At 46.1% G+C, this 25,345-nt stretch overlaps 3 protein-coding genes across 5 annotated transcripts in view; 1 reads left to right on the top strand and 2 right to left on the bottom strand.

The window, feature by feature from the left end:
• Window positions 1-1,476: 1,476 nt before the first annotated feature.
• On the bottom strand, window positions 1,477-3,969 carry LOC139113335 (guanine nucleotide-exchange factor SEC12). The gene is made up of 4 exons (XM_070674424.1): window positions 3,573-3,969; window positions 3,115-3,497; window positions 2,353-3,047; window positions 1,477-2,266 (listed from the first exon to the last, which is right to left on the bottom strand). The coding sequence occupies exons 1-4, from the start codon at window positions 3,708-3,710 to the stop codon at window positions 2,181-2,183; spliced, it is 1,302 nt and encodes a 433-aa protein (XP_070530525.1). The 5' UTR covers window positions 3,711-3,969; the 3' UTR covers window positions 1,477-2,180.
• A 297-nt stretch (window positions 3,970-4,266) lies between these two features.
• On the top strand, window positions 4,267-6,572 carry Nd-51 (NADH dehydrogenase (ubiquinone) 51 kDa subunit). The gene is made up of 6 exons (XM_070674421.1): window positions 4,267-4,397; window positions 4,573-4,640; window positions 4,802-5,470; window positions 5,583-5,815; window positions 5,881-6,084; window positions 6,180-6,572. Exons 1-6 carry the CDS (start codon window positions 4,349-4,351, stop codon window positions 6,367-6,369), a joined length of 1,413 nt encoding a protein of 470 aa, XP_070530522.1. The 5' UTR covers window positions 4,267-4,348; the 3' UTR covers window positions 6,370-6,572.
• Window positions 6,573-7,452: 880 nt separating this feature from the next.
• The window catches only part of LOC139113325 (pseudouridylate synthase RPUSD2), a 105,215-nt gene continuing 87,322 nt past the window's right edge, over window positions 7,453-25,345 (bottom strand). For all 3 annotated transcript variants that reach the window (XM_070674405.1, XM_070674404.1, XM_070674408.1), the window contains 3 exons: window positions 15,313-15,400; window positions 12,503-12,679; window positions 7,453-12,324 (listed from right to left, as the gene is read on the bottom strand). In XM_070674405.1, coding sequence (XP_070530506.1) covers window positions 11,530-12,324; window positions 12,503-12,679; window positions 15,313-15,400 — 1,060 coding nt within the window. In that variant the 3' untranslated portion in view covers window positions 7,453-11,529. The remainder of the gene's footprint in view (window positions 12,325-12,502; window positions 12,680-15,312; window positions 15,401-25,345) is intronic.

Raw genomic sequence — 25,345 nt, forward strand, 5'->3', positions numbered from 1 at the left:
CTTTGACATAATTCGATTCGTCCCATTGAACGCGTATCGTTTACGACAGTCTTTCCTTGTAATAGTTGCGATACTGTAATGTTACGCGACAACAGAATTAATTTTCTTCATATTTGAAATTTTTCTTTGCGCGAGAATTTGCTTTCCTTTTTTTTTTTTTTTTGTTTTGTTTTTTCCAACTATCATATCGCTTATTAATAACTCGCTTGCAATTTGCATTAATCTCTCCTAAATGGAGAGCTTTATTGCAAAATATAAAAAACCAGCTGCGTCTTTTACAAAAGTGTTGAAGTAAATAACAAATGTTTATTTGCGTGGAAAATTAAAATGCTGGACGGTTTATTTAGATATGTGAAATGGATGGAGAACAGAAAAGAAAAGTCAAAGAAACACGAGCTGACTAATAGACGGTTTCATTAATCATCCTTTCGGAGAATGACAAGTCTTTAGTATTTAAAACATGTTTGCTGCGATCTTCAAGATGTTGACTATTGCGAGTGGCTGAAGTTATTGCCGTAGGCTTCCATATTCTTGAAAAAAAAAAAAAAAAAAGTTCTGTCGACGCCAGTGTTAAAAAAACTTCCTGTGAATTGCAATGAACTTGTACGATATCCTTTGTTTGAATTTGAGATACTAGACGGACTTAGGTTTTTTTTTCTTTTTCTTTGACACTTCTCGACAACTTAAATTCGCTTTGTGGTAAAAAATCTGTCTGAATCATATAACAAAATGAAACACATGCCGCGTGAATATTCATCTCTAAGACGTTGTTTAAAAATAATCAAAAGTTTCTTATTTCTTGTTCTGTTTGACTATTACTTCTTAATTTTGATAACGAGATGACAAAAAAATCTTTATCATCTTTTACGAAGTAAAACTCTTGGATGCAAATTCTAAGCACCGCTCGACGGATTATTTGCATACTGTTTGAACTTTAAGAACATTGTACTGACACGAGAAAATCTATATGATTAATTAAATATTTTTATCTTTAACGTAGTTAGATAGAATCACTTTGAGTAAAAAAATGACAAGTTGAGCTTACGTTTAATATAAAAAAATAAATATTAAAATTCAAATAATCGACGAAGATGATTATTAATAAGACATTGTTAATTATTTAATATATTAATCGCTATATAGTCGTTGAAAATTATCTATTTGTTTATTATCAACAGAGTGTTCAAGAGTGTCAAGTCACTTATAAATTCATTGCATAATCTTTAGCGACCACATAGCGAGATAACTCAAAAAGCTTTTTATTATCAGAGAAAATGTAGATGAAAAAAAAACTAATCAAGTTTAAAGAAGTATTTGAATAAATAACAGCATTGGTACTCATCATAAGCTCATGTCGCGAAACATTAATAATTAGCACATCAATTATAACAATAAAAATATTCAACATCTGCGTACGTGCATGTCTTACAAAAATACATACATTAAAAGAAAAAAATACATTAGTACGTATCGGTGTACGTAATATACATAAATGCGATTTATTGTGAATTTTCATTTGTAGAACGAAAAAAGACATAGAACATAGTCGTTCGTAAGTACGAGAAACGCATATCTCGAATTATTTGTCATAAATGAAACCGCGCAAGCGTTCTCGTGCGAAAGAAGAATAATCGTGACGTAGCGCGCTGTTAAATTTTTCCTTTCGCGCTGAAACTGATAAAACGTAGCATCTATATGTACATAAATGTGCTATTGGTGTGGCCCTAGTATTAGAGGCACTCCAACATTCTTTATCACAGTAGCACCCCGACTGACGTCACGTCTATATTTTAATCGCGCGCAAATGCTTCCTAAACATTTTATCTTCCTTGATGAATTCAACTATTAAGCGAATTCAATTCTTTTAACCACTAAACAAATCAAGAATATCCTTACTTTAATCCTGTGCACATTCACAGTCACGATGTAATTTGTTTCGTAAGCTAATCATGTCGTATAGGCGACGAGATGCCGTTAGCACCTGGTTTACGCGAATAAACGCGAATAAACCTACGAATTGTCTATGTATGTAATATTCTTGAGCACCATTTATGAGTGAATCGTGCGTTTGAATTATTTTTAATTCTTTACATGCGCGGACAATTGTACTAATGTAACAATTAAAATAATTAAGAAAGAACAATGTCCCATTTTATCGGCTCGGTTGTACATTTCGTGGGTCATATACCGAGATAACTGCAAATAATAAACGCAGCACATATACATATAACTATTAGTATTATAACAAACCAAAATGGCAGTGTATCTGAAACATAAAGAAAAATTTATATAAACATTAATTACTTCAAAAGCGAGTTCTTTTTTATTCATTTACTTTAATTAGCTACTTACGTCTGAACGGTATGCTGTGTATACAAATCCTGTTGTCTACAGAAATACTAACGACCGCGGTCTCTGTGTTACTGGTGATCGCTGGGCCGTTTAATTCCGTTGGCAGGAATTCTAAACCGGTAACAAACATACTATGGGCTCCAGGTACATGAAGGGCTTTTCTCAAACTGAACGCCACAAAAATATCAACGCTGCCTGAAAACATCGTGCCGACGGCCACAAATTTACCGTCATCGGAAACTGCCAATGCTGATAGAGTTTCCTTGTACGATGCAAATTTAGCGATGACTCCGGTATGGACGTCCCACAACTGAAGGAAACTAGGATTCTTCGCTGCGACGGCATTGGAAAGCATAAATAAATCAACTTTCGCTTTATCTTCCGATAATTTTCGGAATCTGCATCTTTTGTACAAATACTTCCCACCATCCGGTGATGTCCAAGTAAGCTCTTTGTTTTTTGTACCATCATTTACGTTCCATAAGAGAGCTTTCCCATCTTTCGCAATGCTGACGAGCAGACCACTATCTGGACTAAAATCCAAGTCGTCTATTTCCTTGCTGTGGGCATCAAGCTCATGCAATTTGAGCAACTGTGGAAATTTCCACAATTTGATCCGACCATCTGTGCCACCTGTGGCCATAATTGTTCCTTGTAAGTTCACTCTAACAACTCTTTGTAAAGACTCACCATTCCTGCAAAAAAATTCTCATTAAAAATAATAATAATCTTTAACATGATAAACACTGCAAGATGTCTTACCCAAAAACTGTTTGCACACTATCTGCTGGCTTAAGAATTAACTGAAGTTTCTTGCTTTTAACATTGGAATTGTCATCTTTGGTCTCCTCAATTTTCTCTTTTGGTGACTGAACTTCTTCAACTCTTTCACTATTTTTTCTGTGTCGAAGACCATCTTTGCTACTTGATGCTGCTTGTCCTTTAATTAATTCTCCATTCTCTAAAGTAACTACTTTAGGATTTACATTATACAATTGACAATGGCTTTCTTGGCCAGCAACTATCCATGTTTTCTTGCCATTGTTGTAAGAGGCACAGTTCATAACGACACTAGGACCTGTTTCATGCCTTGTCACTTCTTCAGCAACAAAATGTGCTCCATTGTGTGATAACTCAAAAATTTCCTGCCATAAAAGAATGAAGAAATGATGAATTCTGCTAGTAATTAAATAAATACTTTGAGACGTTTAATAACTTACAAATCCGTTAGCAACGCCAGTCTTAGAGGAGCCGCCACCACCCCCTACCAAAATGTGCCTGCTGGTAAGCATCTGCAGGGTGTAAAGAGGAAAGTTCACCCTCGCCAGGAGGCCACCCTTGCTCCTTCTAGAAGGCATGACGCAACAGATTCTGCCAGTAATTTTCCGGCTGCTTGCGCGTATCAGATGTTTCTTAGAGACGGTCTCAGCCGAAGAGCGGCGATCCTGCGGGAGTTCCTTCTAGTGGTCCAGGATTAGCAGTGACCAAATGGACTGTACGCGCAACGTCCACGTTCCATTGTCGCCGCAAAACAATTTTCAAAACGAGGAACACGCTGTTCACGTGTCACTACTGAAACGTCGAAAATGACGGCTCCGTAGATCTTGCATCTACTTGCGTGGACACACAAGATCGTGGCGACTCATAGCGGATTTTATTAAAATTAAAATCAGTCCGAGATGTTAGAATATACTGCTAAAACCTTTCTCCACGGTAATACCTGTTTAGTACGAGTGACGGCTCGTAGCGAATTTCCTTGTAATTAGTTCGAGTGAACAATAAGTTTGGTATTATTTTTCAGTAATAGGATTGAATGATTATTAAGTAGATTTAAAAAATTGTTAAATTTATAACTAATTTATTGTAATTATTAATTAATTTTGATACATTGAACTGATATATGATTTCAGGAAAATCGATGGTCGATACTGGTTACCGTACCAGTTGAGGAATCTGAGATATTTTTTGCTCAGCTGTTCCGCGCGAGTCTTGCAAAATGGCGGGTGCCTTAGTGCGTTGTTTGCAAGTTCCGAGGAGACAGTTGGGTGAGTATTGAGTATTCAATTGTTATCGTGATCTTACGAATTGTTAGGCGTTATTGGAAGATCGACTGCAACAAAACGACAAACGAGCGTTGTTTCGCGTGCCTTAGATTATCTGCTTTGCCCGCGACAAACCTACGAGGTTATGTAATTAATTAATTTTACGATATATTTAAAGGTCTCCTCGGATCGAGCTTGACTGGCCAGCAGCAGAGAACGCTTGCCGATGCCGCCCCAGAAGGAAAGGTGAGATTACTTTTTGTCCTGTGTCTTAAAAATCTTGATATATCTTTATTTAGTTTTAAATATAAAATTAACGAGATTAATGCCAGATTTTACGTTATTATTATCGTTATTATTATTACGTTATTATTATTACGTTATTATTATCTTTCCTTCTTTTGTAGAAAAGGGGAGGGCCTCTGGCCGATCAAGATCGAATTTTCACAAATTTATATGGCAGACACGACTGGCGGCTGAAGGGTGCTATGAGCCGCGGCGATTGGTACAAGACTAAGGAAATAATAGATAAAGGTGCGGATTGGATTATCAATGAAATCAAGGTTTCTGGTCTGAGAGGTCGCGGAGGCGCCGGCTTTCCTTCTGGAATGAAGTGGTCCTTTATGAACAAACCATCTGATGGCCGACCCAAATATTTGGTGATCAATGGAGATGAAGGAGAGCCAGGGACTTGCAAGGACCGTGAAATTCTGCGTCATGATCCACATAAGCTTGTTGAGGGCTGCTTAATCGCTGGCCGAGCTATGGGCGCCTGCGCTGCTTACATCTATATACGCGGCGAATTCTACAACGAGGCATCTAATATGCAAGTTGCTATAGCCGAAGCTTATCAAGCTGGCCTGATTGGAAAGAACGCTTGTAACTCTGGCTACGATTTTGATATCTTCGTGCAACGAGGAGCAGGCGCATACATATGTGGTGAAGAAACCGCGCTTATTGAATCCCTTGAGGGAAAACAGGGAAAGCCGAGGCTGAAGCCACCGTTCCCGGCTGACGTCGGTCTTTTTGGATGTCCCACAACCGTCACCAACGTCGAGACTGTAGCAGTGGCGCCTGTATGCATTATCGATATATTTTTTTCTTTTTTTTATTTATTAAAAACAATTTTTTTTATTAGAAAAATTATTTTTTATTATTTATTTTAATGATAATATTATCTATCTACAGACGATCTGTCGCCGAGGTGGAGCATGGTTCGCTTCGTTTGGACGTCAACGTAATCACGGAACAAAACTTTTCAACATTTCTGGCCACGTAAATAACCCGTGCACCGTCGAGGAGGAGATGTCTATCCCTTTGAAGGAACTGATCGAGAGGCATGCGGGAGGTGTAATCGGTGGATGGGATAATTTGTTAGGCGTCATTCCGGGTGGTTCTTCGACTCCCGTCATTCCGAAAAGGTAAGTAGAAAATATTTTTATCCAATGATTACGTTCTGAATATTAATTACGGTCGAAAATTGCAGTGTATGCGACTCCGTTCTACTGGACTTTGACGATCTCATCAGGGTACAAAGCTCGTTTGGCACGGCTGCGGTAATCGTGATGAACAAACAGACAGATATAATTAAAGCGATCACTCGTTTAATAAGCTTTTACAAGCACGAATCTTGTGGCCAGTGTACGCCTTGCCGCGAAGGAATCAGCTGGATGTACAAAATATTGGGGAGGTGAGTATTTTTGCTTGTGATAATTTATCTCGTGTACAAAAAAAAAAAGAAAAAAAAAATAATTACCTGTTCTTACAACAATTTTCTTTGTATAGGTTTGTGGAAGGTAACGCCGAGGTACACGAGATAGACATGCTGTGGGAGCTTACGAAACAAATAGAATTGCACACGATATGCGCTTTGGCGGACGGTGCCGCGTGGCCCGTGCAAGGTTTAATCAGGCATTTTAGGCCAGAAATTGAGGCACGCATGAAAGAGCAAAAACGAGCGGAGTCAAGAAGTTAAGAAATTGAGCAAGATACCGTAAAAAATAGAATACAATGAGAACAGGTATTTAAAGCAACTCCTGTAAAATTTGATATTTATTCTCAGTGTATATAAATGAATCTAAATGCAATAGTCACGATATCTCTGTAACGATATTCTTCGAATTCCGGGTTGACGTCCATCCTGGAGGTTCGACTAATAAAAAATATATAAGGGAAAAACTTGGTTACGTTTATATACATGTAATGTAATGAAAATAGATGCTATTTAGTAAGATCGCATGTCGGACGAGACTAAGTTGAAAATCTCGTAACGTTTTACGTTTATGTTTACGATGGAAAATAAAACTGGCGAAGCAAAGTGCTACGGAGTAAAAGTTTTCGCCTAATAGTACCCATTCACCGGTGGAAACCGAGAAAATAATCGCACTTCGAGCGCTGTAGTACGAGAGAAAAACACCACGTTTTAAGATGGATTCAATAGCACTTTGCTATTATATATTGTATCAAGAAATTTGTAAGTTCTAATGTATCATACACGATCCATCTTATCTTTTAAGGTGGCACTGCAACTGGAAACGGTGACATAAGCATATATAACAAGTTGATGTGAAATTTCGAGCGAACTAGACGACGTCAAAGAGAGAGAGAGAGAGAGAGAAAAAAAAAACAGAAAGAGAGAGAAGATCGTGTGCGTAAAAATGCAAAAGGATTCGATTTATTCACAAATATTCGCCGAGTTTACTCAGAACTGTATAAGACTAACATTTACCTCCTGCGTTTTCTTATGCAAACATCATGCTCTCCGGTACGCGGTTTTCGAAGGCATTATGTTACACTCTGTCTTGGTTGCCTCCTCTCTCTTTCTCAGGATACTCGGCGTGAGTTGTGGTAACGGTACCGGCATCGACGATGTATTACGCGAAATAAATGATACGGCTGGTGAATGGAAAATATTTTTGTTGAACACCAGGGCGCTCGGAATAAAGCGAAAGCCGGCCGCTTTTCCCCCATGAATCATGCATACGATCCACAATACTTACGAGGTTGGAGCGGAAGCGTTAAAACTGGCCACACGTGGGATACGAGGATATTCACCGCGTTTTATCGAACGATACTTTGCATTTATTCGTTCATCATACAAGAGAATTCACTAGCGCTAAACGTTCCGCCGGCTACAGTACGGATAATAATGTGACTTTAGATACGGTACAATGTGCGTATACAATACATATATACAAAAGCACGTTCGCTCGTTCCGCAGACTCGTTGCATCTGCTCGGCCTGTCTCTCGTTCTCTCGCACTTTCTCTCTCTCTCGTTCTCTCCCGCTCTCTCGCTCCCTTTTCTCTCTTAGCGCAACTAACGTCGGAACTGTCTTTTTCGCGATCTCTCGAATTATCGTTAGTTACTTAAATAATAAATTTAAGCTAGCCGTTACATTCTCGGGGCAGCTCGCCTCCTCCGGCAAGCCATCCCGTTTGTGTTAGTAAGCGCACACACTGTCTTTTATGATAGGTCCGTTATGTTACATTATTTCCGTCTCTCTTATTTTCTTTCTATGTATACATATGTATATATATATATATATATATTTCTTTATCTATACCAAATCCAATTTGTTTCGTCGCGTATTCGATATTACGTTCCTCTTTATTTTCGCCTTTTTATTCATGATTCGCGGGCAGTGATGGTAAGATTGGTTTACCTCAAGTGCTCGCTCCAAAAAAATTATCTAGGCACAATACATATTTTTCTTGACAATCTTTAGGCACTAACTCATCGTGTACAATCATAATCGTTGACGTTGAACCTTAAGTATTTAAATAAAAAAAAAAAAAAAAAAAAGGGATAATTGCTTCTTTCAACAGTCGTGTCTTGATCCCATTGAGTATCCGATTTCAAAAAGGATCTATCGAGTTAATAGCTAACGTCAGTCCTAAAAGCAAAGCTGCCTTAAGGCTCTCGTTCTTAAACTAAAACGGGAAGATATTCTAAAGGTACAGTTAGCAAACATGCAATTTTCTCGATCGTTTACTGAACGTAAATTAGCAGCATATACGTCACGCGGCAGTACGAACTTAATTCAATTTAGATCCCGTTGATACGGCAGACCGTAGCGTAATAATCGTAGATCGTAGCACTTGTCGTCGGAGATCATCCCTCGGCAAACATCCAGACGCGGCCGCACGTGAATTGGCCCCGTTAGAAGAGAAAATTGTCAAATTATGACGTCAAGAGTCAAAAAGTCGCTAATCTCATCGGAAGGCATAGTAATCTGATGCATTGGCCGCGTCCGTGGCCGCGTCCAATCATTTCTGAATCACTTCCCATCACTGCTCACGACGACTTAACCGGTCTCTCGGCGCTAAAATACAGGCTCAGAGGTCCGCGTCACACGCGGAGCGTGTTTTGCTAGGACGATGGTCCCTGTCCGCCGCTCTTGTACACACATTGCACCGCGTGTTATCGCGCCGCGTGACGCAAAACAGGCTCCATATGCGTACCCGAGAGTTTCTTCGATATCACGCGGAACAAGCGCGATCGTCCAGAAATAAAAAAAAATAAAAAAAACGGGATCGTAACTTTCGCAATTAATCCGGCGGTGCGGCGCAAAAATCAGGGCGACGATGAACCGGAGAGAATCTACAGCTTGGAAGCTGGCGGAGATGAAGATGAACACGCTCCGCGTAGTCCTCGCGGTCGCTCGAAGACACAGAGACGAGAGAACGCGACGATACTTGTAATAAAATAAAATTGTAGCGTTTTTTTTTTCCCACTCGCTCTCGGATTGTACTTGTTGCGAAACGCTCGTTTCGTCCCTCCGGCTCGGAGAGGCCGCGCTTTTCTCGAGTTATCCCGTCGATAACGAGAAAAGGTACATTATGCACGATATGATTGAAAGCTCGCTGGTCGCACGCTCTTTGGCATGATCATTGGCTGTCTCCCGGCAAGATCACGCTTTATTTTATTGTTGGGAGAACCCTGCCGCTGGACCCGCGCCACCGTGCATCGGTTCCCCACTTAAATATCTGCCATAAAAATAGATGCGCTTCTATCGCAGTTTCCGCACGTCAGTCCCCTACCTATGTCACTTCGGAGGATACGGTTCCATTTTCTTACTCCACCTCTCTTTCCCCTGCCATCGTTTCGATTCCTAGGAGTCTATTCTCGAAACCGTGCGAAAGCCGTTTCGCGCACGTGTGAATGGGAACCGGACCGCTGTCCTCAATGAGGAACGCGATCTCATCGTCGGTGAACGTAAGAAATAATGCCGGGTGCTCGCGTGATACGCGCGGTCCCGAGAAGCGATCGCGGTTAACGATATCCTTCGAAGAGCCACGAACAAAAAAAACTTGCGCGCGGTAGGAGACTGACTATCGCGAGTAACAGAGATACCATGTTGGAAAGATTTCCTTTAATGGCATTAACAAGCACATTTTTCTCTGTTTTTCTCTCGTTCGGCTCGCGACGTACAAGGTAATCTTTCACAACGAGTATATTAGCGATACACAACCACTATACGATAATACAGAAATCGCAGGGCTTCGTTGAAATTGTTCCAAAGCCGATCCCGCCGAGGATAAATTTACCGGCCAGTTATAGCTGACTTCTGTCAAGCCAAAGTACTGAGGTGGGTTTGATGCCAAAAGCAACACCGCCGACGAATATAATCGATATCGCCTGTTCACTACCGCCCGTCCGAAGTCAATTTCGAGTCAAATTTGAAGTCACGGCGGCGATTTACAGAGGGGAACATCTCTCGGGAACGCCGATCGGGCGTCAGCGCGAAACGTCACGCGTTACCGTTGCCTCGCGCCGTCGTTTATTCTTAGATGATAAGACATTGCTTTCGCAAAGCGCTGGAAGAGGTTTTGAGAAATGGACCGAGGGGTATCTCCCGTGAATCAAAATGTTCCGTGAGATTGGAGAGTAACAGTCGCGCGGGCCCGGGACGACTTCTCGCGACTATAGAAAATAGACGAGAAATGCGCGGCTTTCCACGTTTCTACGTACGTCATAAATCAAGATGAATGATACGATCCATCGGAATACCACGCCACCACCGACAGATGCATCAATCTTCTCTTACATGTTAGGGGCATCTCGCTCCCGTGGCAGTGACTTTTTGACCGCCGCTGTTCATAAAAGCGGCCAAGACTATCGCGTTTTTCAGAACGTACATTCGTCCCGGCCCCTAAAAGCGTTCGCGCAAGTAATTTTATCGTTGAAACATTTTCAATTGATTAACATTCCAGTACATAATCACAGATCGTCCGTATTTCTTACAATATTATTTAAATGAGAAAAAAAGAAAGTTAATTACTCGTCGTTAATTTCGGAAATAACAACGAAGCTCTGCGACTTACAAGATCCACATCGACCGCACAACATTCTCATAACTGTTACGCGGAGAGAAACGATCGTAGGAACAATAATTATTGCGCCTCATTACGACATCTCGGTTAACTTTACTGCGTAACTGTACAAGGCGCTCAGGTCTTGCTCGAAGGAAACGTGGCTGGGAAATCCGAAGCGTGCTGCGGCAAGACAAAAATAACAATAATGAGATGATTTATTTGACTCCCGAAATCGGGGCATGCTTATGGTAATAGGATCGGCAACAACGGTTGTCTTTTGTCGCTGCGATTAATTCGTGTAATAACATCGCGTTTCGGATAGTTTCTCGCGCAAGATCGTCCACATGAGAAATTTGCGCGACTCTGCCAGAAATACATAACGAAACGGGAACGCGTGCGACGGACGTGCTCGCCGCGAGAGGACGAGCGTACATTTCTGCGCGCAAACGGCCCGTTGGAATTGGTTCGCGATAATGCCAAGTTGTCGCATACGTATCGATGATGATTTAAGCAGAAATGTGAGCGTCGAGCGACGTGAGACTGTTCCAGCAATCTTATTTCTCTCGGGCCGCAGCACCCCGGAAAGTCCGATAGCCACGTTGCGGGGAATGGGGATGCACGTCTGTTTGTCTACTTTGCGTATGCGTATTTGTCTACATGTACTTGCTCGCGTACGATGGTCAAGATCGCTCAATGGCGGATGGAAGGCACGGGGTAAGGATATCAAAAGAGGGGTCGAGACTCGACGACGACATCGACGATGACGACGACTGCTCGCCGAGGAATCCGCGTGGATCGTCCTCGATCGCGTCGCCCGAACTATCGATCGTCGCCGGTCCAGTCGCTCGCCGCCCACGCGGGCAGTGGCGTTTCGTACTCCCATCCCGGGCCGCAGTAACGCCACGCGTGCAGATACATCACGAGATCCGACGGCTTCGGGTCCCTATACTTGACTTTGCACTCGTAGCAGTGCGGATCGACGGTGACCTTGTCGTTGGCGAAAGTGGAATCCGGCGGTTCCGAGCCCGTCTGCGTTCCCACGGTGACTTTAAGGGATTCCTGTTGCGGCTGCGACTGTTGCTGCTGTTGCTGCGACTGCGGCTGTTGCTGCTCGTCCTCGACCAGTCCCGGGGTGGACGACGGCGAGGAGCCGTTATCCTTATCGCTGCCGGAGCCTAGCATGCGCTCTTCTAATTCTAGTTTCGGCTTGAACAGGCTCATGTCGGAATCGCCATCCATGCCGAGCCAGTTCTCGGCATTATGAATACTAATGAGATCCCGAACGAGCTCCTCGTCGGTCTTGCCGATATTACCACCCTTACCCTTATGCGGGCCGAAGACTACGTGATTGTAAAGGGGATCGTTTACCACGGGATAACCGAGGTACTGCAGATGAACGCGTATCTGGTGCATGCGTCCAGTTTGAGGCTTGCACAGCACCACCGACGATTTGCCGTTGTAACTGAGACGCTTGAAGCGGGTAACGCAATCCTTGCCCTTCTCGGAGACCTTGCAGACGCCGATCTTGTAGGAGACGACCTCGATCGGCTCCGAGCATATCACCTCTTCCTCGGGAAATTCGCCTTCCACCCGGCAAACGTACTGCTTGTGAACCTGAAACGTACACGTGCGACATATAATAACACGTGGAGGAATTATGGTCGACGTCGCGGTCGCCAAGTATCTCTCGCGTTAATATTCGACGATGGACGAGCGACGCCAGCTGCGTTTCTCTATACTTTTTTTTTTTTTTTTTTGTCACATACCCGAGATGTGCGTTTACGCAACCAACCTGTCGATTTCTTATTTGGTGCTCCATCTGCCGCGCTTTCTTCGGCGTTCTACCGAAAAGAAGAATGCCGCTGGTCAACCGGTCCAGCCTATGAATGGTCCTCAGGTTCTTCAGGTTGTACTCTTTCGCCAGGATGAAAACCACGGTGTTGTGGCGATAACGGCCACACGGGTGCACCTGCAAACGCAATCAGGAATAAAATCGACCGTCTTATTCTCGCGTCGTCGGACTTCGCTCGAGGTAGAGGTTTCAAGCGCTAAGACAAAGCGATCTGATCGTCACGAGAATACACCGACCGAACGGGAACGAAATCCGAATATGTCGAAAAGGGAAAACTCACGACTTTCACGTAGCTCCTGTCCCGAGGTATCTAGAATTGCGGTCTTTCGCATCTCACGCGACAGACTCGTCGAGTAGCCGGAATATCGGTAGAAAATGAAACTTGGACGGTGAATTTATTGAGCTTACACTTCTTTAATGCACTCGCGTGCCTATCGGCATGTGGCCAATGTAAATTCGATGCGGGCGGGCAAACCACGGGCACAAACGCGCGATCGTACACGTGTATTCGTCCACACGAGAGCGATTGACCCATTTCTTCTAGCGAATTCAGGACAAAAAGCAGTCACGCCTACAAAGAAAGATCGATTCATCGTTTCGAATCGGCACGGCACACGAGCGGTGCGCGCTTTATGCATCCCGGCCGACAATGCGGATTTGTATTGCGGGCACAACGACCGGCTGGCGAATCGTATCGGACTCTTCCCGGCTCGACAGGTCTATCAGTGTTACGACCCGCGTATGCACAATAATGCCACGGCTATCGAACGGCGCCCGGCGGTCCGGTCAACCGCTACAAATAATCCGGCGATCGAGGGCACTTTGCTTGCCGCCGCGAGGAATTTCTCGCCCTTCGCGTATTCCTCCTCCTGTCGCGAAACGGAACTATAGAATTTTAAGCACGCGGGCGAGCGAAATTATCAGCTTCTCAACGCCGATACGTGATTTTTCGGTCGAGAATCCATACGCGTAACCGAATTCCTTTTCCCATCCATGTTTCTTTAATAAATCAACGATTGCAAAATAATACAAGGTGACACGTCGTTCGAGACAAATCTCTGCGGCTGAGTGCTTTCGTAATTTTTTGCTATTACGTAACGATTTTAACGACGTCCGGAGAATTAATTTGGTCGATTGTCTCTCTTCGCGATGGTGCGGGGACCGGGAAAAGGTGCTCGAGAAAACGGAGGACGCGAAAGCGACCATTAAATCAGCCCCGCATCCACCGCGAGATTATTTTTGCATTAATGTCCGACTGTTTTGTTGCGTAAGCTCTTGTTAACGATTTCCCGGCTAGGACCGCCGGAGCATTCGGTGACATTTGAGAGGAAAAGTGGCCGGAGCTCGCCCGGCGCATTTGTCGCAGAGTCCCGCGCCTCATAGTAAAAGAATAAAACTTGCAGCCACCCCGCGGTGGCGCACAACCAACGGTCCCGAGAGCGAAAACGAGAAAAGAAAACCGAGAGGAGGGAAAAAAAAAAGAAAGAGAGCGAGGAGAAAGAAAAATAGTGCATTAAAGTCTCGTAAGTCGGGTCTCGCGAGCCGTCTTCCTTCTCGGCGCTTCCGAACCGTTTTATCGTCGTCGAGTGTATACGACGACGCGCGTTATTATCACCGCGAATTGAAATAACCGTGACGAAAATTGCCGCGAAGTGGCGAACCGAAGGGGCCATTAAACTCGTTTCGAGGAGGTCATCGTCGCCGTTAATTCGCGCCAATGAATCACCGATATCGTCGCGTCGGTTTTAAACGCGTCGGGCTCCTCGCTATGCACTTTGCCATCGCGAAACGACGAGGGGTTGCCCGTCCTTTATCCCACGTGTTTTTACAGCGGTCCGACCCGGCATAGTCGGACATTATCGCGCAGCGGCAATAATAGCGCAGAGTAAATTATCCGTGATTTGCGAGCGCCGTAATGCGCGCGATTAACATTTTAATAGTGAGTTTTATTCGCGCGGCCGCAGTGCTTCGCGACCGCGGGACATTTACGCGAGCCACCCTCGTGTGTGCGAACGTAAATTCGTTTTTCCCTCTCACTCTCTCTTTTTTTTTTTTTTTTCTCCCTGCGCGGTTCTCTTTTTGGTCATGATTGTTTCATATCCCGCGGTACCAAGAGAGACCAAGGGCTGACGCCGGCACGTTGCATTTTAAAAAGGCGCAGCTCGTCAGAGGCCCTTGGCGTTTGACGAGTGCGTCTGTTAACCCGGCGTTGTTTTGCTAGCCGACGTCTGAAAAACGACTCGTTAGCGGCGATTTAGTCGCCTTCCGCGCCGGGAAAGGAAAAAGGGAGAAAAATAACGGGGAACGCTAACGAAATCAGAAGGTCGGTGAAGGAGGCCGCGCGGCGGAATACGGTACGGGGTCGCGCTTCAAATACGCGTATTTATACAAAGCGACGGAAAATTTCATCGGCGAGAGTGCAGAGGAATAGACTCCGGAAATTCTAAGTTTACCGGCGACGGGACTTGAGCGCGCGAAAGCGTGCTCCAGGAATAATTTTCACTAAGGGCGGCTACATGTACTCGTAAAAGGCGGCTTATGGAATTTTTCAGGTGGCGCCGAAACGAGAGCGGGTTTCGAGTGTCAAGCGATTTGGGTGGCGTGGAAAACTATCGGGGAGCATGCAAAAGAGTACGCGTGTATGTACGTGTGTGCGCGTGATGGTCCAGTGTCTTCGTGCTCGTTGGACAATACGACAAATACTTGTTTTTTTTTTTTTGGCAGTACAGTTCTGGCAGTACACCACTTACAGGGATGGAGGCGGGCTTGTTGACCACGACGACGTCCTCGTCCATGTGTATCACCGTGATCGGCTCCGAGGTGACAGGCACCTCGTGTCTGCAACACACCAATCGCAACCAGCTTAACGTGGCTTTGTTCCGTTTGCGCTTACACATCTCGCATACACACACGCGCGCGCGCGGACTTAAACGTACACATGTAACCCACGCACACATATTCATACATACGCGTGACAGACGCGTCCAACTGCTTGGTACATTCGCGGGAAGTACCTGTCGGCCGACTAGGATCGAGGCTAATCGGGTAATCAAGTCCGCCAGGCACGGTAATTACCGGTGATACCGAGAAGAAGCGCCGGTCGATCGCCGATTGATAGTCGCGGGCACATTCGCGACTCGATTGCGGGGAAGCACCCAACGCGTCTTTTCGCAATTTCATTCACAGACCGATCGCACGGTGGAAGGCAAAAAAAAAAAAATTCCGTGCCAATTGCACATACCGTGGAAAAACGGCGCGCGTGGAAATGGAACTGCGCATTTATCTAACGTTAAGATAAACGGGCGAAGGGTTGTTTCGCGACGAAGAAGCGGAACGAGGCCCGGGGACCAGGAAGAGACGAGGGGCGAGGAAAGAGGGACGAGTAAAACCGAGGGAGAAAAAAAAAAAAAAAGAAAGAAGAAATAAATACAGCGGTGGATGCACGTGCATGCGGCGGCACCAATTATGAGTTCCATCTACCTAATGCATTTCCACTCTGTAGAACTGCGGTCGCGCCCACTACGTGTCCCATGCACGTGCATTCTCTCCGCGCAAACAATAAGAAGATATCTTCAGGGAGAAAAAAAAGCCTCCCCAAGTGCGACAGAAGAGGAAAGAAAAAGGGAGCCCCTTTGGCGCATCGGGATTGAATTTGCAAAATCTTTTCCCGTCACTTTGCAAAGTACCTCATTCACGATAAATGGCGTTTGCGAACGGAGGCCGGATGGCTGCGCATATCGGATAAAACACGTGACAAACAGAATTCAATTTGGCCAGCGGGACGTTTCGTAAACTTTACAAATTGCGGCATCGCGAGTGAAGATTCCGCGAGGAATTCTCGAAAAAAAAAAAAAAAATTAAACTAATCGATGCATCGTTAGCTCCATTCTATCGGGCCGAAATAGATCCGGCGAGTTAGCGTAAACGTGGCTATGCCCCGCCGGGATCGCGAGGGGTATTATTAAATTACAGAAGTGGATCGGGGGCAAATTGATATAATGGCATTTCATAGCTGAGAAATCTCGCCCTTCGAAAACGTAAGATCGCACTCTACCGGAATGACGGATATTGCCAGTCCGATTTAATTATTTAAATAACGGAACGCGATCACTCGATTCGTCGTCATATCTCCGCAGTGGACTCGTCATTATTACGTGCATTATACATTGACAAAAAAAAAAACCCACGGTGTTAGTCACGCACTATTCTAATCCTTTAGCTCTATCGGTTACGCACAAATGTGTACTATTTCATCTCCCTCTCAAGCGGAAGGTGGATTATTAAAAACCATCGTCATTAACAGATACATGTATACTTATCCTGAAGCACGTAATCGAGTACCTCTTACAGTTTCGTGCGACTTATTTTTGCGCTTCCATGTCCCCGGGCTTTGCTCTCGGGAAAATAATTCACGTTTCACAGGAGCGCCGAAATACGCCGTGTACTACGTACGCGAAACCGAAAATAAGCAACTTCTATCTTCCAATTGGCCGGCACGGTATTATGCAACGTCAAAACGAAAAGCAATAAATCGCTTCCGTCTCGTAAATCACATTTCCGCTCCAACATTTCGGGTCCGCCACTCTCTTTCTCTCTCCGAGTATCTTCGTTCAGTGCATACGCAAACATGCACCCGCGTGTCGTACCTTAAAGTTCGCGATGAAATTCCAAAGCGTGTCACACGGAGGGAAACATTAAATCATATATATATTCCTATCCCGTTGAGATGGCGTCAGATAACACGACGCGCTCGTGACATGTAACGATTCTCTTATCCTATCTTTAGCGTCGGTAACTATTTCGGCTTGCATTGTCGCCTTCGAACTTTCACCATTAATTCGAGCGAATGGAAGCTCGAGTTGTCTCTCCGTTCCCCAACCGGTCTAGAATTATACTAAATATAAAACCACCGCCGTAATTTATAGATATTGCGAACGAGGCAACGAAGCGTCAGCTCCGTCTTTTCCGTATCCAATTGACAAAATTAGTCCGCTTCGAGCGGCACTTTCTTTATCCGAAATCCTGTCATTTTAATATAAAACCGTTCTCGAGTTAAACGACTCCCGTTAAAACGTCGCGTGCCGCGGCTCTTCGGCCGTCCCGGCCGGCGTTCCTCGCGTGACATTCGAAAGGTGCGACGACGTAACAATCGGTTTGCGTGACGCTCGTTGGACGACGGCGTCCTAAGTGCGCCTTCCAAATTTAACGCGGGTCACATGCCGCAACGACACGTGCGCGTCTCCGAGATATACGCGCGGGCCTGGTACAGATCGCGACGAACGGCGATGCAAAAGCGGCGGCGATATTATTGCGGGGCCGAGAAGCACGGGGGATTTATTGTTCGTTACTTCGGCAAAGCCTACCGAAATTTATTTTCAGCGCGTGCTCGACAAATGGAAATTCGCGAGAACGCGAATCTGCGAGTGATCAACGACGGCTGGCGGCGGCGCGTCACGTTGCCGTCACCCTGACGGATTTTCGGCGTTGAATTACGTACGAGCCGTGGTTCGAAAAGTCGGGGGAGGGAAAAGTCGCCGGATGAGCATTCTCATTATACGCCCGTAGAGTCGACGAATAAGAGTTTCAAACAATCACCTCGAAATGTATGCGACGCGCGTTATCGCGGGCGCGTCGCCTCTTCCGTCCCGACGTTGCGGCCGAGAGATATAGATGCGTTAATTGTGCCGTCGGGTCGCACGGGAAAGCTTGACGAATGATTATTACAGCGCGCGTACGCTCTCGCGCGTATTTTTGCCGGGTATTTTCTCTCCTCGCGACGCGACACGGCTACGAATAAACCCGGCGGGATCGAGGAAGCGTGCGGAAAATGATTTTATAATGAATGAATTTTGCGAAATTTCGGCGGCCCCCGCGGTTGTGTAAGTAGTTCTATATATGAATCGAATAATATTGACTCTGCCGGCGCACGGTCGACGTTGATGCACGGCCGTCCGATATTTTCCGTTTAACGCAAGTGTTTATTTTGCCGACTTTAAATTCTTTGCGAATCATATGCGACATCTATTTATATAAATATGCATTCGAAATGCAATCAGAGCTCCATTACGCCGCGCTTTATTTTTTACCCCGCGTTATTTAATGGTTTCACGTACGGAAATTTGGGTTATTGTGAACAGAAATATTTACAGAATTATATGCACGCGTATGCGGGTGCACATTTACATGTATTCCAATATTTATAGTCATGTGTCGAAATGAAATAATATTTACTCTGCTCTTGGAATCACGCGTTGTCATTTCGCTAGGCGATTTCGCATCTGCATGTGTAATCCAACGTTTATTGCTCTATTTTATAATATAACAAATTTTTATTGACTCTTTAAAATTATCTGTGCGTCTGCGTTCTACTCGGAAAAAAAAAAATATATATGTAATAAATAAATAAATAAAAAATCCGAAGCGTAACAGAACTCGTGCATGTAATCTGCACAGAAGCGCAGCGCAAACTGTACGTGGAAAGCTTGGCGGCATCAAAATTTCAAGGAGCATAATTTCGGCGTGACAGCATCAATGGTACGCAACGTGTGCGAGAGAAATGCCGCCCGCGTTGCGTTACGCAGTTTGCCGTTTCGAGCCCGCGCAGTCTAATTAATAAATAATTCACGCAATTAATATATGAACGTAATCGCGCACTGGGTCCCGCCGTCGGCCCCGTCGCGACCGATCGTGACGGCAAACTGCGAGAGAAAGAGAGAGAGAGAGAGAGAGCAACATCTGGCTCCGCTTGTAATTGTATCACCCCGTGTTTCGGAGCAGAACCGCTTCCGAGGAGATTTCGCCGACTCGGCTGAATTTATGGTAACGATATTCTAACGAAATCAGCGCGACTCGCCTCGTGGGAATTCAACGATCAACTTTTACGTAACGAGCCATCATTGGGCCGTCAGTGCATTCGAGATTGGAGATTCGGATGGATCTGCTATTCAGCTGCACATCGTACATATATCCGGCGCGAGGAGATTGAAAAAAGAATTTAAAGAGAAAGAAATTACAAGAGATATATGTTTATTTGACTCTAACGTCACTTACAAACAGCCGCGTATTAATTGCCGCGCTTTTATTATAATTCTAACGTTTCTATCGCAAAATTGTTACGAGCTGTCGCTCGAATTAACGATGTATTCAATAAAATCGTGGACGTTCATCGGGAACCGATGTAACTGGTACTGCTGCCTTCCGCCGTCGAGCAGCCTCGTGCATGAAATCGATTCGATCCAATACGCTTTAATATGTCAAAGCGATCTCTGCTTATCGTAGAAGCCGCGGTTAGCGGCTATTCGAATACGCCCGCACTATCAAGTCACGTCGGGATGAATGCTCGCGCGATGAATAACGTGATTTGATTATCAAGAAACAGATCGGTTAACTAGAAGGCCTTGTATCGCGGATTAATTTTCCACGGTGCAAGATGTTACATCTAGCTATTCAACTCGTTTACGATTAATATTAACGATAATCATTCGCAACAATAATCGTTATCTATAATCACCGGTTCAGAATATTCATCCGGCTCTCGTTATTCTAATGAGAGCTATATATGTATGAATGTGTAATGTATAATAACGTTTTAATTTATAATTTTATAATAATAGATCGCGCGCGCGTATATGCAATGAGATACATAAATACATATATATATTTTTTTTTTTTTTTAACACACATGTATAGGTTGTATGTGCGCCAATAAAATTTCATTTTATCGTACGATCCGGAGTTCTTTGTTCGCAATTCCCGATTGTCCGCGGGATCGTTCGGGTTAACTCTCGAGAAAGGATTTTTCCCAGGACTCATTAGCTACTTTCTGAAGTAGTAGCGCCGCGCGATCTCGCTTCGTTAGGCCCAAACACAGGCGGGTCGATTCCGCGGTGAAATTTCCCAAAGGCACAAAGGACCGCGCGGACGTAAAACGATTATCGAACGATCTAAACCGCGGGATAGATTTCGCCCGGCGAAGTTCAATGGTGGCCAAGTAGGTCGTTAATTTCGCCGGATTGCAGGCGAATCCCGAGATCTTGTCACGGCGGAATGCGCTCTCGAGACACACCCCGGGAACACTTGGAATTTAGACGGGAAAGCCTTGCCGCCCGACACACGGTGGCCCCGCCGCGAAAGGAGCAAGACCCGATTGACATAAAGGACCGCAGGGAAACGCGGCCCAGTTAATTGCAGTTAGGAACTGTCAAGTTTCCGAGACACGTTGGCCCAGGCCCACCGACGAAAAACCACTATAATGCCGCGCGCATAACTGCGAGAATGTCGCACCGTATAAACTTTGAGCAACCTGACCGTGTAACAGTTAATGTTGTCTCCTTCAATCGTTTCTCCATTAGTCGTGTACGTGACTGAATATACCTGGCTTCGCCTCGTGTACACTAACAAGACTGACTAGAGCGGGAATTAGTTTGCAACGACGTAGGATTTAGTGAAAGAATATTTATTTCCACGCGTTATGCACAAATTTTCGACAAATCGATATCCTCCGGAAATTCGGCATTGTCAAACGAAAAGTGTTTCTGGCGAGCCATCAAAAAAAGAAGAAAAAAAAAAAAAGGAATAATAATAATGAAACGACACAGATGCGAAGACGCAAACAGATTAAACTGACTCGGCGGGTCAACATCGCGGATCGCTGCGCGGCTGCGGTGTTGAATTAGAATTTCATGAGTATTCTCAATTAGTTTGAGCATGCATAGATAATTCGTTGCGCACTCCTAGACACACAGACCGTAAGTCGAGGCGGTGACTTCCTTCGGTGATAGACGTCGTCTCCCTCTCGCCAATTTCAAATTGCGTCGTGACCGCAAAATCCACCGGGAGATTAACCCATTGCAAATTATACGTCAACGCGGTTACCCACCGTGAGAAAAAAAGCGTCTCGCGCTGGTTGCGGTAATCTCCTCCCGCCGACTAATCTTCATCTCCGAAAGAAGAACGGCCGATTGCGTTTTCTCACGATCTCCGAATTGGCGCGTAATAAATTCTACCTCGCGGTGGCGACATAATCGTCAAATCGCGCGAGCCGAGTTCAGATGCGATATTAATTCCGGTTGTATTTGCAGAGCTATAGCTGTCTCTTCTTGGTGCGAGCGCATTTAGATAGGCGATTTTATCATCTCCGCCATCGCGTAAGATTATTCAATTTTCGTGCGAGCTAGCTGGCTAATGTCTAGGACTAGTCGGCGCTTCGACGAAGCCGAAGGCTTATACGAGAACAGGCTAATGCGGCAGAGGCGGCGGGTGATGCACGGGGGTGATAGAGAAGCGTGTCGCGGGTCGAGGGCGCGGACTCGAGGTCCGGCGACAGGTTGATTTATTAGCGTGGACCGGGTGGTGGGCGATGCTATCGGGACGGAGGTTGGAGGTCGGGCACCTCCTTCTGCGCTTCACTCTCGTGTCCGCGGCACGTAAGGAGAACGCCCGCGGGTGTCCTGTCTTATCGTTCGCGAATCGCGCACGGATTTCCTTTGCTCCAGTCCAGGGGTGCATGACGCCCGTCGCTTTTCCACGCCGCGCTTGTTAATTCTGGTTTATATCCTCGGTCCGACGCGAGTGAGAGCTCGCGCGGCGACTCGCGCTCTCTTTTCATCGCGTTTCCTCCTAGCTCCGATCTTTCATCATCGTTGCAACGTATCGCGTTACATCGCGACGTCAACGTGCTTCAGTTGCGCACCCCTGCTTTCCCCGGCTTCTAGCGTCACGCGTCTTCGCGATCGATCTTCGCGCTGATTACTCTCCGCTCGCGAGCACGGCCGCGTCCATCGAAAGTCGATCAGAAGGCGGATATTAACCGGATTATTTCTTCGGCGGACGTTGAGACCGACGGGGGCGCATACCGTAAGACATTCCGCGAGACGTTCCGCGAGACGTTACCGCGGAGGAGGGGAGGAACGGTGACGTGGTCGATAATGCGAGGAGAAGCTCGGGGAGATTAATCGTTTGGAAGGTAAGTAGATGAAGGCGAAGGGACGCGGCGCGGCATCCCATTCTACGCGCCGTTACGTTGCCGATGCACCAACAGGGACCACCTCTCCTGCGAAATTACACGGCGCTGACGGTGAAGCGGATCGCTTGCCTACGAGAGGCTCTTCCGGCTAATTGAATCATCCCACCTAATTTCCCGCATCACCGGGAGGGACGCGAGAGAGAACGCTCGTAACAGCATATAGGTAGACCGGGGTATGTCCCGAGAAACGGTCTCGGAATGAAGGCCGGCGATGAGCAAGCTCGGCGCTCGTCAAGCCCAAGAGTTTTCTCCAAAGACCCTTTCGAGAGGCTATTCTGGACCATCGATCGCCCGTACCACGGACACCGGGACATTAATTGAAAAATGGCAGCGGTAAACAGCGCGCCTCCGCCGCCGAAGCGTCCGCTCGGCACCATGCTCGTCACGGAATTATTATCTCTGACAATACACCGAGAGCATTCGCAGGGCACAGCGGAACTGTCGGATCTCCGTTTCTGCTCGACAAGTTAATAATTAGCTCCTTGCCCGCGGATACGTACCGCAGATAATAATCGAACCTCCGCGCGCGTAATTTCCATTCCACTTAAGCACGAACCTTCTGTTTTTTGTCGCCCATATTGTCGGCGTAAGAAAGTAAAACTTATTCCCTCCCGATTGCTCAGATCAGGTTTTTTCGTCGCGAATAATTGGAGGGAAAAAAAGAAGAAGAAGAAAAAAAAGCAATTAACATGATGAGGCAGCGATCGAGCGCTCGCGGAGATCAATTAATTCGCATCCTCGCGCGTGAAGGAAAAAATTGTTGCCCAGGTGATTCACGGTTACCTTGCGATTTCCCGGATTCATGCGATGAGAATCGACGGTGCCGATACGGTGATGGATGCTCGAACGGAGACGAGATTGCGAAAGATTTCGCGTTGTCCAACCGACGATGCGCGATTGCGACACACAATCGTGTCCTTGGCGTATTCGCACCGTCGAATGCGCGCTCGTGGGATCAGGTCGTCGTTTCAGCTTTCTCGCCCTCGAGGCGAGATTACCGAAGTCGTTTCTTCTCCGCGCTTCCTCTCCTCTCGACCGACGCTAGTCCCTCCGGAGAGAGGACGCTGTTAGAAAGGAAACAACCTTTCCTTCGTCCTCGAGCTACGAATAGCCCGAAGAATTTCGTAGCAGTGATCAAACGACGATTCGAGCGGATGATGTCAACTCACGAGTGCTTCAAGAAGGAAAAAAAGACGGCGCTATAAATAACAGTTTACAGCCGAGAGGCGACATTTGCGAAAAGGAGATGCACTTGGAGGAGTAAATCTAAGGGGACCAAAGAACTCGCCGTTTAATTTTACACTTCAAGGGAGTGATTATCGCGGCGGCGGGATCCTTTCGAGGATATTATTTTACGAGAACGACTCCGAGCACCGGCGTGGTGCGCTATCGTCGTCAGACAAGACGTTTTTTCTCGCGCGAAAATTCACCGCGACCGCGAGCGTTCCCTCGAGCGCATTCTCACCCGGGAAATGCTCTTCTTCGCGGTCGTGACAATGGGTACTTGCGAAATTTTCGCACGTCTCGCACGCCATAACGGCCCGCGAGTGTATACCGAAACGTGACAACAACCGCGCAATGTAAGCGACGTAGCGCAGGTGGTGTTACAGGCCAACAATTTATTTTCCATCCATCTCCCATTGTTCGCCTATCGTAACAATCCGCCGGCCGCGGTTCGGCGAATGTTGCTCCTCTCTTCGTATTTGTATTCCGTCTTTATGCAACGCGCGCGTAACGTAATTGTTCCGATAACGCAAATAACGGACGGGAGCCGCGCCGCTGCGGACCGCCACAACTGACCTAGATAATACTCGCGATCCCGTTTTAATCGCGGGGTCTCGTGTTTCCGAATACGAAAGACACAACGTGCTAATGCGAAGGTGGCACGAGCGATCGAGCGTTTTAATCACGAGGAATCGCGGCGGTCGCCCGCGTCCTCGAACAGAGTCCGGGACCGCGCGAGCGCGCCGGGCTTTTCTCGTCTTATCTCCCGAATGCACCTTTTTTCACGGTGACGTCAGGCGATGCATCTCATTGTTTATTGCTAACTGCCAGGCGACCGTTCTGTTCCCGGCCTTCACCCGATTAACTTTGCGCGCTCGCTGGAAATTCAATCGACGCGCGGAGACTCGCCGGAGGCGCGCACGTTTTCACCGTCGTCAGCTTGCACGTTTGGCGTTGACGTGAAAAATCGACGTAAAAAAAAAAAAAAATTAGAAATGTCGCTCTCGTGAGCGACGAATTAACTCCGGAATTTAGCATTATAATGACGGCGGGAGGACACGCGGGCGAAATGTAGGACGCGAGCGGGCCGCGTGTCGTGAGCGCGCCGACTGAAAAGTACAATTGCCAGGATAATTGCCGGAATTAGCATGCAAGCGGACCGTATTAGCGGCGCGCGAGACGTGAAATAATTTAATCCAGCTTCCGTACGTCAGCGGCAGTAAGGACCCCCCCTGTGCGCGTCGACGAATGGCGACGACGGGAGAAGAGTTATATTCTGTTCGGAATTTTTTTTTTTTTTTTTCTTTTCGATTCGAAATACGACACATTCATCTTTGCGCGCCTCTCTCGCGAGCTCACTCGAGACTTTTCCGCGCGCTTATCTCGAATGACGGAGCAGAAGCCGCCGGGCGCATCCACGCTCCCGCGATAAACCGGCGCCGATAGCGCGAGCCTCGTTGAGCGTTGGCGCGTTTAAAGCACGCGGAATATTAGATTCTTATATATCCGTGCCAAGGATAATCGAATCCCGGCCA

Source organism: Cardiocondyla obscurior, linkage group LG02, assembly GCF_019399895.1.
Source record: "Cardiocondyla obscurior isolate alpha-2009 linkage group LG02, Cobs3.1, whole genome shotgun sequence".
Classification (NCBI taxonomy): Eukaryota; Metazoa; Arthropoda; class Insecta; order Hymenoptera; family Formicidae; genus Cardiocondyla; species Cardiocondyla obscurior.